General features: G+C 32.9%; 1 protein-coding gene across 1 annotated transcript; it reads left to right on the top strand.

Annotated features, from left to right (window-relative positions):
- Positions 1-3,675: 3,675 nt before the first annotated feature.
- Positions 3,676-9,455, top strand: LOC115970147 (ent-kaurenoic acid oxidase 2-like). The gene is made up of 8 exons (XM_031089812.1): positions 3,676-3,908; positions 4,880-5,360; positions 7,670-7,930; positions 8,334-8,423; positions 8,523-8,601; positions 8,687-8,793; positions 8,891-9,012; positions 9,335-9,455. Exons 1-8 carry the CDS (start codon positions 3,676-3,678, stop codon positions 9,453-9,455), a joined length of 1,494 nt encoding a protein of 497 aa, XP_030945672.1.
- The last annotated feature ends 8,902 nt before the right edge of the window (positions 9,456-18,357 follow it).

Below are 18,357 nucleotides of genomic sequence, written 5' to 3'. Positions count from 1 at the left end.
GGCGTTGTTCTTCTTTTTTTTTTTTTCTTTTTCTTTTCCTTTTCCTGGTTGGCTGTTCGGTTTCTGGGTTGGCGTTTTTTTTTTTTTTTTTTTTTTTTTTTTTTTTTTTTTTTTTTTTTTCCCTGGGTTGGCTGTTCGGTTTGGTTTTTTTTTTTTTTTTTTTTTTTTTTTTTTTTTTTTATATATATATATAATATATATTAGCTTCGGTGAGTTGGGTGCTAAAAAAAAAAAAAAAAACTACTGTACTGGCTGACAGGTGTGGGATCCATGAATAGTGTGAAAAAATTGAGTGATGAAAATAAAAGTGATGTTGCCAAATGAGTGTGAAAAAATGAGTGATGAGTGATGAGTGATGGAAATTGAGTGACGGAAATTGAGTGATGAAAAACCCTTACCCAAACAGGCCATAACTTTTCCCATTTCCCAAACCCACCCATGTGAACCTTTCCATCTCTTTATCACCTACTCCATTTATTTCCTTTGTCTCACACTTCTCAATGTTCTTATTCAAGAGTTTCAACTTTCAAAAGTCTGGAGCCTCACCACTCACCAGCTCTGTCTCGGTCTCTACTCTTTGTTCTATTTTTTTGTTTCCTCTAATTCTTTCTTTCTCTGCTGTGTTTGTTTCATTTTATTCTTCATTATTGTTTTTAATTCTTGTGTTTTTTCTTCTTCGTTTTAAATAGAGACAAAGGCAGTGGAGCTTTTTTTTTTTTTTTTTTTTTTTTTTTTTTTGTTTTTTTATGGTAAGGCAGTGGATCGGACATCAAATTCAGGGGAAAAGGCCAAAGATTCATACCGGCCGAATCTTTAATCTCGGCCGGTATTGACCGAAATGGGCCTAAATTCCACCCAAGGTGGAACAGGGGTGGTTGCTGTTCCGGTTTACTCACCGCTATGAGATTTTCCAGCCATTCCGGCCGGAATGGAACGATATTAATAACAATGTTCCCAATCATAGTACACGACATATATTGTGGGAATGACAATAGTGCGGGGCGGGTCCAAAGGTTGAGACCTTCGGCACCGTCTCACATGATTTTATCTTACTTTGCCCCATCCCTTCCCCTTGGGGCCTCGCGAAGCTCCACCCCATCACGTAAAACTGTACTTCTTTTTAATTTGCTTACAACTATTACAATTGTTTTTGATAAAACCTATTTGGTTAAAAAAAAAATACTTAAAATTACAAATAAATTTATCTCATCAAATCAAACTAATTTTTAGCAAAAATTGAATAATATTATTAAAGTGTTTAATAAGACAATATTATAACAAAAACAAAAATCTCATAACACAAAATCAATGATTCAATAGTATATAAATTTGTTTATAATAAAGACAAAAGAAAATGTTAAAATTGATACCTTATTTCCAACCTTATTAGAGAGAAAAAAAAAAGAGGCAGAAAACTTTGTTGGGTAAAATAAAATAAGCCGATGATATGTTTGTTTAAATAGTAGGATTTTAAGGTGTGAAAAATTTACTGTTTAACCCCTATCAATGTGGGTGGGTTGGGTCTAAAAAGTCTAAACACATCTCCGCCCCACCTTACCTTGTGGTGCGAGACTAAAATCTTGCCCCATCCCCACCCCACCACCTTTGCGGGACAGAAAAAACCCGTGTGGGGCGAAACGGGGAGGGGCAGGGCAAAATTGTCATTCCTAATATTTGGCAAGGATAAATGTCCCTTCCATACTAAGAAATTTTTTAAAAAGAGTTAAGTCATCTTTACTTTTATACCAATGCTCCATTTATTTCAATGAAAAACTTTATGTATTTATGCATTTGGTAACATTAAAAAAAAAAAAGGTTGTGGGTTCTAGTTAGGTCAATTGGTAAAATTTCTGACAGTTGAATAAGAGATCTGGAGTTCAATCTTTGCTTACACCAAAAACCGATTGATGTATTAGTTTGATGATAAAGAGCTATCATCAGGAGCGGACGCCATGTGTGAGATACTTATAAATAATCTCTTTCATGAAAATTAAAACATAAAATAAAAATATTATTAAAATATAAAATAAAAATATTAAGCATAAAGAGAGTTAGAGAGAGATTTGGTGACAAAAAAATATACCATGAGGTATGAGCTCTTGAAATTTAGGTTAGCTATAGAAATTGGATCTTCTTGCTTGTAATCATTATAAATCCCTAAATCTTGTGTTAATGAAACCCAAAACTTTCAATTGAACGAATATGAGGTCACGATCTTGGATTTCACAGTTGTGATACAAAGTTTTTCTTGAGTTTCTTTTAGATCCATTTTGTTTTACATATTATGTCTTAAAAGTGTTTTTCTAACGGAAAAGTGTGAGGGTGGGTTACGATTGTATAATGGAGCTAATCTTGGGTGTGTCGATTAATACTTTTCAAATCACAAGTAGGCAAAGTAAAATCGGCCCAAACCATAGGTAGGTAACATGTAATAATTGCTTTTTATTAAGTAGGATTCAACATTTGGATTGGAGAAGAAGGGATGCTTAGTACTTCCCCCTCTACATATCCTAATTCCTAAACCGAATGTTATCCTTATTTTCTTCTAATAAGTCAATGTTATCCTTTATGATCTAAGTGATGAAGTAAAGATGTTTTTCTTATTTATTGGTTTTGGTTTGAATAAATATGAAAGCATTTTGTACAACAAAATCAAAAGTAATCCCGATCGGTAACTTCTTATTGATAACTAACATTGTACATGCTTTGCTAATAAACCTAGTGCAAGTTTAGCATTAATCTTGTGGAGGTTTCTTGGTCAACTAATGCACACTTAAGGATTAATAAAACTCATTTCTCAAATGAAAAAAGAAAAGAAAAAAAGGGACAGAACTCATTTGATTAACCATTATACATACTCTTCTAGAAAAACCACTCTTTTATGTCATATATTATGTTAAGTGCATGTGTCATGACTCATGAATGATGTTTGTCACGGCCGGCAGGTAAGGAGCAGCATCAAAGAACAGCGAGATGGTAAGATTGACTTAAACTACACATCTTTTTGGCTTGTAGTGTTTGGAGAAGGAATAGGTTAATGTACTGAAAGCAATGTCAATTTAATTTTATTATCTTCTAAATATTCTTTACAAAGTAGAAGGAATATCGATTCCTTTCAAGACAAATAAAAAGGTTCTTGGTCAACTATAATGCCCACTTTAAGGAAAAGAACCCATTGATTAACTACTATACTCTTCTAGTACAACCAAAATTCAATATCTCTACTTTCTTTTTCTTGTATAATCTCTTAAAACAAATTCCAACAGATCAAGAAAAGAATATATATTATATTCAAATGAGTTCTATTCCATTTTTTTTAATAAATCTACAAACCTTGTATAAGTGAGGCATTAAACTGTTTTTAAGGTTATCAACAAGTACACTTATGTTTCTCCAAAAAAAAAACCCTCTTTAAGTTACAGCAAAAACTCTATTTAATATTTAAGTGTGACATGGCCGCTTGGCAGGTTTGAAGAAGCGACAAAGGAAAGACAAAACACTAGCATTAGTTTATGTTGAAGCATTGGAATGTGACTCTACTGCACAATTATCGCAAGCTATAATAGACAGACAGCCGACAGGCATAGGCAGAAATGTCACGGGATTTAAAACTGATAAGTTTTATTCGGTTTTGTGAGTTTCTTAATTGAATCTGCATTCCAAGAAGAGCTGAAGATGGAGCAGGGTTTTGGATGGATGGTTTTCACAGCTTTGGTGGGTGGGTCTGTTGCAATATATTTGTTGCTAAAGAGTGCAAATCAATGGTACTATGTGAGTAGGTTGGGTAGAGAGCTGTATCCACTTCCTCCAGGTGATATGGGGTGGCCTTTGATCGGGAACATGTGGTCCTTCCTATTTGCTTTTAAGTATGGTGACCCTGATTCATTCATATCCAACATGGTTGCCAGGTCTCTCTCTCTCTCTCTCTGAGCTTTTTTTCTTTTTTGCAGTGGAAAAAACTCTTCCACACTCGTTTAGGTTCACTATTTCACACACATTTACAATTGATGCGAGTATGTCCACAATTGAACACATAAAATTAGATGTGAAATAATGAATGTGTGAAAATCAAAACTCGTTTGTAATTAGTGAGTACTAAGATGATGGAGTAAGCGCAGGGCAGTTTCTTCCTTGGTGCAAACCCGTTAATCTACGAGAAAGATGAAAATAACCCATGAGAAGCAAAACAAGCATTAACATGTTGACATGCATGCACAAAATTATGCAAAAAATAGCTAGGCATAATCTCAACCTGATTGGAAGAATTTCACAAATGCAAATATGTTGCCGAGGAATTTTTTTTTTTTTGAGAGATTTTTATTTTTATTTTATTTATTTTTTATTTATTAATGAACGTCAACTTTATGGCTATCGAATTACAGACCAAAGGCGATTTTGGTGGTGATATTTAATTAGTCGGTCACTGGGATTTCAATTCTAAATATTTGATCCTTAAATTTTGGGTCAATATCAATTTGGACTTTGGATTTTCGTATAAATTAATTTGGCCCTTATTATTTTCAACTTGTAAATTTACAATTAACTTGCTGCCAATTTCCGTTATTGAATTAACAGTAGCGATCAAATTACAAGAAGTTGAAAATAACAAGAATTAAATTAATTGCTACCAAATTGATAGTAATCTCAGATGTAGGGATCAAAATGATATTTTTACATAAATTTAATCATTTAAAATTTTTATTCTAATATTCTAACACTATAGTTGACCATCACGATTAACCACGATGTGGCACAAATAATTAGCAAGGTGTGACCAGTAAAATTTATGATTCCTCGACTAATTCAAATTGCTCATTATTAAGAACGACTATTGTTATCATAATATATATAAATTTTGGTTTGCTTTGGGAATCTGCAGATTTGGTCGCACAGGAATCTACAAGGCTTACATGTTTGGAAGCCCAAGCATCATTGTCACATTGCCCGAAACATGCAAACAAGTGTTGATGGATGATGAAAGTTTTAAATCAGGTTGGCCTAAATCAACTAATGAATTAATGGGGAGGAAATCATTTTTGGGCTTATCTGGTGAAGAACACAAGCGTCTGCGCAGGCTTACAGCAGCACCAATTAATGGCCACAAGGCACTGTCTATGTACCATGAGTACATCAAGGAAGTAACCATAAATTCATTAGATGAACTTGCTAAGACCAACAAACCAATTGAGTTCTTGATTGAGGTCAAGAAGATCACCTTTAAAATTATTATGCACATTTTTTTGGGCAGTGAGGTTGATCCAATGATGAAGACTTTGGAGGAGGAGTACGCTAATCTAAATAATGGATTAAGAGCCATGGCCATTAACCTGCCTGGATTCGCATTCTATAAGGCACTTAAGGTTAGATCCAATTATATAAATGTTTCTTAATTTCATCAAAGCTCATGTGTCTACCTGTTTTGCCACCACAATACCATTGGGTGTATTTTTTTTTTTTTTTTTTTTAAATTTCTAAATTATGTTTAGGTTTAGGTACCTCGTATGTAAACTTTATATACAATTTCACTACAGACATGAAATTTCACATAAATTTTCACACCCTCTCTCACATAGATTGCCACTCATGGCTCACCTTGGGTTTACCATAAACCCAACAAAAGAAAGAGGGTGCAAAAATTTCTATCCATACCCATTAGACCTGACCTGATAGTCCGACCTGAACCCCAAAGAAAAGAACCCAACCCAAACCCGATTTAGATTAAAAATGGGTTGACTCGTGACATGACTCATTTTTTTAAAACGACGTTTTTATTTTGTTTTTCTAAATCAGATTTGTTTTATAATTCATACTTCTATTGTTTGCTTTTTTTTATATATATAAAAACATTGTTTGATTTATTTTTAGGAGCACATTGTCATTGTATGTATAAATAAAGAAATGATCGCCACACCATTATTTAAAAAAAAAAAAAATTAAAAGTTAAAAACTAAAACAGTAAAACACTAAGCTATCTAAGATTTGGCAAAGGTTGCTTAGAAGAATAATCTATAAATTTCTATAAAAAAATATACTCTAACAAAAAGTGGAACTATTTTCTTCCCCTAATAGGCTAATTGAAAAAATAAGTCTGAATGAGGTTGCAACTTGCAATTAACTGACCATTCCGGCACAACCATTGGGTCCATGCTCCATTCCACCGCACTAATTCATAGTTATAATATCATTAATGAATTTTGAATTTGAATTGTGTAAGCTTTTAAATATTTACTTTTTAACTAGTTTGTCTAAGTTTTTATGGTGGGTTTGAACCTAAGTGTTGGAATTTGTTAAAAAAATGTTCCTTTTTCATTCCAAGTTTGGTGGCTAGAAACTTAGTTTTTTGCTTCTTCTTTTTTTTGGGTAATTATTTGTTGCATAACTTACTAAGGGTCAATTTTTTTTTTTTTTTAAATCATGTGAAAAATATGGTCACCCTAACACAACCCAACCCGACCAGTAACCCCGCTTGACCAAATACATTTTTGACACAAATAAGAATGACCCAATTTTGACTTGAATCCAATTTAGACTCAAACCTAGTTAACCCAACACAAATCTGACCCGACCTGACCCATTTGCCAGGTCTACTATAATACCCATCGACTAATTGGCTAATTGATTTATAAAATTGGTCTATCTTTTGGGGTATGTTTGGTTTTTGGGTTTTCAAAAGCTTTCTTAAAAAAGTTTTATTTATTTTTTAGTCTAAACTAAAAGATTTTTTTTGGGTGTATTAAATTAAAAACGTATTTAGAAAGATTTATTTGATTTTTTTTTATACAATTTTTAGAAAATAAAAACTTGAAAATTTGTTTGGTAAAAAAATAAAAATTTATTGATATATATCCTACATTGAATGACAAGACTGCAAGCCGCATTCGATCACAATTACCCGCAAGTGGTCCAACCATAAAACCCATGTCGCTGCCACCTCAGGAAAGCCCATTAACAAAAATCTAATAACTCACTCAGTGAAACACCCACAATCAAGACCCATATAGCCAATTACCACAAAACCCAATTGACAAACCTATTGTACTGAACCAATCAAACCAATAGGTGAAAATTCGTTGTGAAAAATTCATTGGGTGCTTTCTGACATTTCTAACAGATACATCTGGTTCAAAACTCCAATTTTCCAACTATTGAATTAAAAAAATAAAAAAGAAAAAGAAATAGATAGTAAATTTGGGAGTTAATTTTTAATACATTTTTTTAATAGTGTTCATTGTATTTTGTTTTTCAAGGGATGGAAACAGGTTTTAAAGATGAATCATCAAAATAATAATAAAATAAAAAAGATTAAACAACTAAAAGAACTTCTCTAGTTATTTGAAAATTCAATATAAGCGTCATTATCCTTGTAACTTAATTGATGGCTAGCTTCTCGTGATTTCAATGAAAATGCTTAGGTTTTAAATTCTCTTAAGTAGATATAATTCATAACGAAATAATTGATTCATCATTGTTATTTATTTTTTTATTTTTTGGGGTTCATGTTGACATCTAGGGACTTCTGTGTAATTTAAGCAAAACTCCTCCCACAATTGTTTTATTTTTATTCAATATATATAAGAGAAGCGTTTTGATCACCATAGTTATTTTACTTGCATAAGAGTAACTTTGTTTTCTAAATTGATCAACTGAATAATGATGTTTCATGCATCAGGCTCGGAAAAAGCTGGTAAAGATCCTTCAAGCTGTTGTTGATGGAAGAAGGGCAAGAAAAAGTGGCAATCTTTCAGAGACACAGAAGGATATGATGGAGTTATTAATGGATGTTGAAGAGAATGGCAGAAAATTGGACGATGAGGAGATCATAGACATAATCCTTATGTACTTGAATGCTGGCCATGAATCTTCAGCCCATGCCACAATGTGGGCAACCCTCTTTTTACAACAACATCCAGAATGTCTCCAAAAAGCCAAGGTGGGTTGGACACAACTTCTTGATTATCGGAAAAATTTGCATAATCTATAATTTTTTTTAGATTTGCAGGGTTAAGAGACTATAGGTTCACATTTTCTCTCATTCCATTAACACTATTAGCTAATGCATGCATTTCATGATATACATACACCGCTTTGCATGGAAATCACCGATGCATATAACCTTAAAATTCTATAAACATCTAAGGGCTCATTGTATTATTATTTTTTTAACGCAGGGCTTGTTGTACATAAATTACATTATCTAATTTTGTTATGCTGCTATTGTGTGTTAAGGTAATTTAATGGTTTGTCAACGAGATAACACGTAAATTCAGTAGCATGCATATGTGTACTATTGTTGAGATCTTGAAGGCTATTTTTGATAAACCTGAACTTTTCAGAGAGAGCAAGAGGAGATTATTAGAGGAAGACCATCAACAGAGAAAGGATTGATCTATAAAGAAATTAAACAAATGGAATATCTCTCCAAGGTATGTTTGTAATATAACAGGTTTGCTTATCCAATTTATGTGTTATACATTTAGGCAAAACTTATTCTAAGTAAGCAAGTTCTATCTTTGGATTCAAAGGTTATTGACGAGACGTTGCGGGCAGTTACTATTTCATTGTTTACTTGTCGTGAGGCAAAAACTGATGTTAGCATCAATGGTTAGTACTCAATCAATTACCTTCATTTTCTCTAATTCGGTTGTTTCTTATATTATAATTCATTAAGAATTAACATGTATTGCAGGTTATACAATACCACAAGGATGGAAAGTGTTAGTTTGGTTTAGGGGAGTTCACATGGATCCAGAAAATTATCCGAACCCCAAAGACTTTAATCCTTCGAGATGGGAAGTAAGATTATAAGTCTTTTTTTTTTCCTTAAGCAACGCATATATTATTTACTTTACAAGGCAGTGGGCACAGTTATACTTTGTTATATGAAATGCAGGAGAATAAACACAAAGTTGGAACTTTTTTTCCCTTTGGAAGAGGGACTAGGCTATGCCCCGGAAGTGATTTGGCAAAACTTGAAATTTATACTTTTCTTCATTATTTTCTCCTTGATTACGAGTGAGTTCCTTTGGTTTTTTCCTTCCATTTTCAATTTTTTTTTTTAATTAATATTTTATGATTTTAAGAGAATTTGAAGTATGAAAAATTCAAAGCCCACCAAGCCATTAGTGTCTCTTGTATTATTAGTGTGTCTGAATCAAATCAAGGCCCATCTAAGTTTGGGTTGATAGAACCTATATATGTTAACCTAATTCGGATTCCTTTTGCACGCATAAAAAATTAAAATGCTTTAATATATATATCTTTGTGTGGCACCAAAATTCTACCTTCCTACTTAATGCAGCTCCAAATGATTTACTTTAAACCCTTTGATGTGCAGACTTGAACCACTAAACCCAGGAACTGCTGTGACATACTTACCTCATTCAACGCCTGGAGACAATTGTCTTGCGAAAATCAAGAAGCTCTCATCATCATCATCATCTTACAAAAAAGTCTAGCTAGTGTTCTATCTTGATGCTCTCATTGCTGCCAATAAACATATCTCAAGTTATCATTGTACGTTTATTTTAGGCTACAAAAACATACAATATGGAGAAGATTAGCTAGTGTTAATGTTCTATCTTGATGCTCTCATTGTTGCCAATCCTTCATGCCCTTTTTCACATTTTAGGTACTCAAATAATTTTATATTTAGCGTAGCTGCAAAAGGCATTATGGTTTATTACTAGCATGTTTTTTCAATATAGCCCTTCTTTTCTTGCTTTATCACTATTAATATTGGGTTTCGGTCTGCGTCCGGAATAGCGAATAGTGATGCATTTGTTTATTTATTTTTGTTATGATTGGTTTTGATAATGCCTCAATTTAAAGGACTTTGTCAAACAAGCCTTGACATACAAATGAATAAATGTCTCAAACAATGAAAAGAAGGGGAATTTTATTTCTATTTAAAAAGATTGAATCATTACGAATTTACAATGTGAATCTATGAGCATCCTCAATCGAACTCCAAGTGAACAACAGAGAATTAAACACTAAATGTGAAATGTTCCTGTTTTTTATGTTACGCCTACTCCTAAATCGCAGAAATAAAATAACTGAAACAGATAGATTAGAGAACTCGGATTACTTTTCAATTAAATTCCCTCGATCATATTTATAAGGCTTTCTCCAAAGCCTTGAGAATATATAGTTAATTCCTTCATACTTGCTTCTTGCTCCCAAAGTTGTGGAAATTCTCCAACTATCATTAATTTTAAATTTCTCTAGCCATCTGAGTTTATCTTCTTCACTACCTAATATACACAAAGTAAAAATAAACTTACTTATTTCTTATCTAACTTATAATTTCAAGCCTTGTGCTCTACTCCTTTATCGTATTTTCGAGTAAAATATTTTTATATTGGTAATAGGGTGTGTATCTCGTGTATAGTACTCCTTGCATGCACAGGAAAATATTTGTGGGAGGTAAGTAATGTGAAGCGTATATGGATTTACCACCAATAAGTGATATTCTAAGGAGTGAGTGGTAACATAAGTTTAATTTGAATTTATTATCAATCTTAGGTCATAAGTATTTCAGGGTCTTCTAATAAGCTACCTATGGATAAAATCAAGTTGCAAACCGAAAAAGTGAGTTTTGGGATTTAATTAAGCACGGGGAAGGTATCAAGCACCCCATGACAGTCTTCGAACAATGGTACATGAATTTAACTATCCGCTGGTATATATAGTCCATTTAATACCTAATAAATCAATTGCTGCTAGTTTTGAGTTCGAGGTAAATGTCCCAAAGTGTGTCAAGATGAATTGCATATGCTTGTGGTCATGCCTCTTTCACAAGCCATATAAGTTTAGTCAAGGTGTCTTGCCCACAGGTGCTAGAGCCACATATGTTCAGTCATCCATCACTACAAAATATTTTATTATTTTCAATGGTTGAAACCGTTAAAAAAAAGTACTAAAAACGATTTAAAAAGAAGTATTTTTAACAGTTGAAACCGTTAAAAAATGTCACTATAAACTATATCAAGAATATTAATTTTTCTAAAGTCTAGGTGACCGTTAAAAAATCATTCCACTTTTATCAACGGTTACTAAATATCGAAGTACTATTAAAAATTGTTGAACATATATATACACATAAATGTAGAGTATAATATACTTATTACCTTTATGTACATGCACTCAACAAATGGTAAAATGTTGTGTTGAGATAAATTTCTATAGTTTGTAACCGTTGAAATAAGTATTTGCTTTTCAAATGAAATAAAATAAAATTTGGATTGCCTTTTTACATTGATCAAAATTTAATAACTTGATGCAAAATATAAATATAAACACAATTGTGCAATTCCAAATTGAATTCCCTTCTCATATAACACAAAACAAAGTATCAAAATGAATTACAAGTCAATACGGAATCGCAAAACATATATGCCAAAGGACGGCATGTCTCCCAAGTATTTAAATAGTTCCAAATTTTCAAAATGACTAATTAAAAGGAAAAAAATAAATAAAAATACAACACCAGTCCTAATATGCGTCCTACTTCTCAACTTGCATGAATACCGTCTATATATTTTCAAAAATGATTTTTACAACATGTGCAGCTAAAGACATTTTTAAGTTGCAAATCTAGCTTAGAGAGTTCACTCCCAAAAAAAGGTTGAAGTAGCACAATAATATCCAGAAGAATGAAGGAGAAATGAATTTGCTTTGTATAAGGGTGGGGGACATTGATCTTGAGCCAAACACCTGAATGAATAAATACTTGTCTTAACAAAATGGCAGAACAATTTCCCAATTTCCAGGAATCCAATCTTATCCTTTCCATCAAATAAGGCCTTAGAGTAAAATTTCTATCTTGCATTAAAAAAAATGGTAGAACTTAGAAGAGGTTAATTTTAAACTTTTTAATACCCCACTTGTCTCTTCAAACATCAAGTCTCACCCGATTCCAATAAGTTCCTGAATTTTTTTGATCACAATATACCTCCTGGCTCCTTTCATTCTTTTACCAAAACTTTGTATTTATCTTTGAATCTTTTTTTCAAAAAAAAAATCTTTGAATCTTCTTTGATAAATAAAGAAATAATATCAATATTATTGAGAGAACTGTCAAAATATAAGCAAAGTCTATTCTGTACATTTTTAGACCCCTTAAAACACAAGTTTTTTAACCTAGTTATATTAACCAAGTGATTACTTAGTCAAATTATTCAGATTTAGGTTAATACAAGTAAATCATATCATTGAAACAGTGCGAAAAATAAAGAACACAAAGATATGATAACCCAGAAAAACCAAACCGGTAAAAAACCTGTGGAAGATTTAACCTAGTTATCCTCAAGGTAAAACAGATCCACTATGAAAGAATTGAAGTTTTACAATAACGACTTAGAGCACTAACATCCTATTGCTACCTTGAGTAGAAAACTTACTACCACGATCATGTGACAACTCTGAGTTCACAGACTATTTCTTTCTTGGATTCACAGCAACCACAAGTACACCACTTGTGTTTCTCTTTAAGCTCTTTGTGCAGCAACTGAAATGATCACCAAGCTCTCAACATCAATCTCAATCTTGATAAACCTAAGTACGTATGAAGGCACACACCTCTAGATCTCACGAAAGATTCATACACATAGCATAAACAACAATAATAAAACGTAGCTAGGGCTTGAGCTTAGGTTGGAAAATTCTGCAGAAAAAAAAATCTGCACGAACTTCGATCTATCGAGTCTAATTTTCGATCGATCAAGTTTTGCAAATTTACACAATAAATCCTACAGTACACTCAATTCTAACTTTACACAAAACACACTTTGAGCAGCCTAAATCTAGACTAAATTGTTTTGATCATGGTTTGCCAATATTACACATTAAAGTTCTAATACATTAGTTCCTAATTCCTAAGAACCTAACAAACTCCCCCTTTGGCAATCTATGACAAAACACATACCAAAACAAAAATGCTCAAAGTTACAAAACAGCCCAATCAACAACAATTCAACCTAACTACTATTTATCAGTTGCAAGTGTAGACAGCAGTACGACTAAATCAATCTGTATATTCCTGTAACAATTAACAAACACATAAATGCATGTATAGAAAATACAAGTAAAAACAAAATAAGTTTTTGATTTCACAAAACAGAAAATAAAGACATATATCATGAATAACCTTATAATATAAATCAATAATCAATGTAGCATAATGTGAAATAAGAAACAGAAATAAAAACATAAACATAATGTCTCACCCTAACATATACATCTCATAAAAATAAAGGAATACAACATGAGCCAAAAACATAAGTACATCATGAAGCACCTAGATACAATCTAAAGCTCCAAAGTAAACAAAATAAACAAAATCTCCCCCTATCCCCATCCATATGTACTCCCCCTTTTTGAGATGAATTGCCAATGGGTAATCAAGACTCATCACCAAAAGGAGGCGGTGGAGAACATCTAGAACTCGCCAAATTAGCACGCAATGCCTGAAACTCAGTAAGCACATCCACCAAAATCTGTCTCTGAGCCACTTGAACGGTCATGACAGTCTCCAGCATACTTCACAAAGAAGCATCACTAGAAGAAGAAGTCAATGGAGGATCAACTGCGGTTGTGGGATCGACATACTCCTTAGTTGTAGGATCACCTGAAGAAGGAAGAGGAGGAGGTGCACCATAGGAAAACTCTACTCTAGGGTGTTTAGAGCTGGCTCTCATCTGAGCAGCTCTCTGCCGAAGAAAGGTGGCACCTATGGGAGTTATAATGTGTATAGGCTCAGATGCAGGAAACTCCTCTAAACCTAAATGCAACAAAATCCTATGAATAAAAATGGGGAAAAACAAACCATGCTCTGATACCACTTGTACGTTTTTAGACCCCTTAAAATACAAGTTGTTTAACCTAGTTATTTAGCTAAGTGATTACTTAATCAAATTATTCAGATCCAGGTTAACACAAGTAAATCATATCATTGAAACAGTGTGGAAAATAAGTAACACAACGTATGATAACTCAAGAAAATCAAACCGTTAAAAAACTTAGGGAGAATTTAACCTAGCTATTCTCAAGGTAAAACAGATCCACTATGAAAGAATTGAAGTTTTACAATAGCGACTTAGATCACTAACATCCTATTGCTACCTCCAATAGAAAACTTACTACCATGACCACGTGATGGCTCTGAGTCTACGAACTATTTCTTTCTTGGATTCACAGCAACCACAAGTACACCACTTGTGTTTCTCTTTAAGCTCTTTGTGTAGGAACTTAAACGATTATCAAGCTCTCAACATCAATCTCAATCTTGATAACCCTAAATATGTATGAAGGCACACACATCTAGATCTCACAAGAGATTCATACACACAGCATAAACAACAACAGTAAAACGTGGCTAGGGTTTTTCCTTTTATACTTAAGGCAAAATATAAAACACTACACGTCATATGGGCTTGGGCTTGAGTTGGAAAATTCTACAGAAAAAACAATCTGCACAAGTTTCGATCCATCAAGTCTAATTTTCGATCGATTAAGCTTTGCAGATTTACACAATAAATCCTGCAATACACTCGATTGTAACTTTACACAAAAACACACTTTGAGCAGCCTAAATCTAGGCTAAATTGTTCTGATCATGGTTTGCCAACATTACACATTAAAGTTCTAGTACATTAGTTCTTAATTCCTTAGAACCTAACAAACTCTCCCTTTGGCAATCCATGACAAAACACATACCAAAACAAAAATGCTCAAAGTTACAAAACAGCCCAACCAACAACAATTCAACCTAACTACTATTTATCAGTTGCAAGTGTGGACAGCAGTACAACTGAATCAACCTGTATATTCCTGTAACACTTAACAAACACATAAATGCATGTGTGGAAAATACAAGTAAAAACAAAATAAGTTCTTGATTTCACAAAATAGAAAATAAAGACATATATCATGAATAACCTTATAATATAAATCAATAATCAATGGAGCATAATGTGAAATAAGAAACAAAAATAAAAACATAAACATAATGTCTCCCCTAACATATACATCTCATAAAAATAAAGGAATACAATATGAGCCAAAAACATAAGTACATCATGAAGCACTCCAAAGTAAACAAAATAAACAAAATCTCCCCCTATCCCCATCCATATGTACTCCCCCTTTTTGTGATGAATTGCTAAAGGACAATCAAGACTTATCATCAAAAGGAGGCGGTGAAGAACGTCTAGAACTCGCCAAATTAGCACGCAATGCCTGAAGCTCAGTAAGCACATCCACCAAAATCTGTCCCTGAGCCGCCTGAACGGTTATGACAGTCTCCAGCATACTTCGTAAAGAAGCATCACCAGAAGAAGTAGTCGGTGGAGGATCAACTGCGGCTATGAGATCGACATACTCCTTAGTTGTAGGATCACCTGAAGGAGGAGGAGGAGGTGCACCATAGGAAGACTCTACTTTAAGGCGTTTAGAGCTGGTTCTCATCTGAGCAGCTTTCTGCCGAAGAAAGGTGGCACCTATGGGAGCTATAATGTGTATAGGCTCAAACGCAGGAAACTCCTCTAAACCTAAATGCAACAAAATCCTATGAATAAAAACGGGGAAAAACAAACCATGCTCTGATACCACTTGTACGTTTTTAGACCCCTTAAAATACAAGTTGTTTAACCTAGTTATTTAGCCAAATGATTACTTAGTCAAATTATTCAGATCTACGTTAACACAAGTAAATCATATCATTGAAATAGTATGGAAAATAAATAACACAACGATATGATAACCAAGGAAAACCAAACCGGTAAAAAATCTGGGGAGGATTTAACCTAGTTATCCTCAAGATAAAACAGATCCACTATGAAAGAATTGAAATTTTACAATAGCGACTTAGACTACTAACATCCTATTGTTACCTCGAGTAGAAAACTTACTACCACGACCATGTGACAGCTCCGAGTCCATGGACTATTTCTTTCTTGGATTCACAGCAACCACAAGTACACCACTTGTGTTTCTCTTTAAGCTCTTTGTGCAACAACTGAAACAATCACCAAGCTCTCAACATCAATCTCAATCTTGATAACCCTAAGTATGTATGAAGGCACACACATCTAAATCTCACAAGAGATTCATACACATAGCATAAACAACAATAGTAAAATGTGGTTAGGGTTTTTCCTTTTATACTTAAGGCAAAATATAAAACCCTACACGTCATATGGGCTTGGGCTTGAGTTGGAAAATTCTACAGAAAAAACAATCTACATGAGCTTCGATTGATCGAGTCTAATTTTCGATCTATCAAGCTTTGCAGATTTACACAATAAATCCTGCAGTACATTCGATTCCAACTTTACACAAAAACACACTTTGAGCAGCCTAAATCTAGGCTAAATTGTTTTAATCATGATTTGCCAATATTACACATTAAAGTTCTAATACATTAGTTCCTAATTCCTTAGAACCTAACACATTCCATTGCCATTTGCACTTGCTTGGTTTCTCTTATTACAATTGCGTTTTTGTTTGTTCTCTTGAGGCAGACAAGTTGCCTTGTCGTTTGATATTTGACAATAGTTGAAGACACAACAAGATACACAATTTGACTCAAAATTCGACACATTGTTACGATTTGCCAACACTAAAACAAATGCACCTAACAATCATGTCATGTTATCATTTGACAAATCAGATTTTTATCATCACATGCTTCATTCATTCAAATTAGATTTTTTTGTCATGAGTATCATAAATTCATAATGACATGTTCAAACCCTAATCTAGAAAATACGTAATCATCATTTAATTCAGCCTATGTAATCAAACAACATCATGATAATGCAAAAAATTTAAACGAAGATTTAATGAAGAAATTTACTATAGTAAATTAAAGACAGGGTTTAGTTTTTATACTTGCATGCAAAAAAATCAACTAGTCCTCTTTCCAATTTGCGACAGGAACATGAAGGTAAAATCCTCTAAAGACTTAGTGGCACTAGGGTGTTTGACTTGCATATAGCCTATATGATATAGGTGACCCAACCTCTTTTCAGTTCCCAAGCAGAATAGGAAGTTAAAGACCTCTAAAAGCATTATGGCCATTGCATTAGGGTGTTCAACCTTCACATAGGTAACTCAGTCTCTTTCTAGTTCCTGAGCGAAATAGGAAGATAAGACTTCTAAAGACTTAGTGGCACTAGGGTGTTCGTCCTGCACATAAATTACCCGAGCTCTTTCAAATTCCCAAGTGGAAAGTAAAGACCTCTAAAGACTTAGTAGCACTAGGGTGTTCGACCTACACTTATGCAACTCGATCTCTTTCTAGTTCCTAAGTAAAACATGAAATTTCTAAAACTTAATGGTGTTCGACCTGGACATAGGTAACCCAACCTCTATCTACTTCCCGATTGGGACAGGAAGTAAAAGTCCTTTAGAGACACTAGCACGAAGGCGATTTAAAGTTTGCCGCAAAAACATAAATTTCACTCACAAAATTACCCCTATATTGCTCAAAATTATAATTTTGCCCCTCAATTTCAGAAAATTACAATTTTACCCTACACTTTCCAAAATTATCGTTTTATATCCACATGTAGCCAAAATTATAATTTTACATCTCAAATTCAAAAAATTACCATTTCCCCCCACCGAAATCTCTTAAATTATAATTCTACCCATGATTTCATAAAAATTGTAAATTTAACCCTACAACACTTATTTTATGCCATCAAACATACAAGAAACATACCAACCGACACAATCACAATGCCATATCCACCAAGGACGAAAGCTAGGATTTTAGTTTTTTCTTTTGGGGGTGAAGGGGAAAAGTATGAACCAAAATTTTTTTTTTTAATTATAAAAAATGCTAATATTTAAGACTAAACATAGTATTAAAAATAAAATTATTATCCATTCAATATTAATAATATTAAAGTAAAATAAAACTAGTTTTCATTCAATATTAAAAATATTTAAACGAAAGAAAAAAAAAATCTCAAATATTTTAAATCAGTCTTTTATCCAAATAGAATTCAACATTCTTTTAAATCCAAAAATAATTAGTCATTTTCTACTGATTAAGAAAAAAAAATTTATTTATTTATTTATTTAAGAATGTTAGAAGCATAAAAGTGATAAAAGACACAAAATATAGAAAATAATTTTTTTAACAACATTTATGTGTTAGCAAGTTTTTTATTTGGAGAAAGATTACAAGTTGTGATTTAGTTGACCTTCTGTTAAATTTATTTAGATTAATTTATTTTTATGAAGGTAAAGCCGCAATCTATAAACATTTAGTAAAATATATAAATATATATATATATATATATATATATATATATATATTGTGGGGGAGCACTTTGGGCCAGGGGGACC

The sequence above is a fragment of the Quercus lobata genome, chromosome 12 (genome assembly GCF_001633185.2).
Source record: "Quercus lobata isolate SW786 chromosome 12, ValleyOak3.0 Primary Assembly, whole genome shotgun sequence".
NCBI classification, from domain to species: Eukaryota; Viridiplantae; Streptophyta; class Magnoliopsida; order Fagales; family Fagaceae; genus Quercus; species Quercus lobata.
This window is presented reverse-complemented; position numbering and strand designations above follow the sequence as displayed.

Coding starts and splice junctions, on each gene's coding strand:
- LOC115970147 (XM_031089812.1), top strand. CDS start 3,676: ATGGAGCAGGGTTTTGGATGGATGGTTTTCACAGCTTTGGTGGGTGGG. Junction 5,361..7,669: donor CATTCTATAAGGCACTTAAG/GTTAGATCCAAT, acceptor TTCATGCATCAG/GCTCGGAAAAAGCTGGTAAA. Junction 8,424..8,522: donor AAATGGAATATCTCTCCAAG/GTATGTTTGTAA, acceptor TTGGATTCAAAG/GTTATTGACGAGACGTTGCG.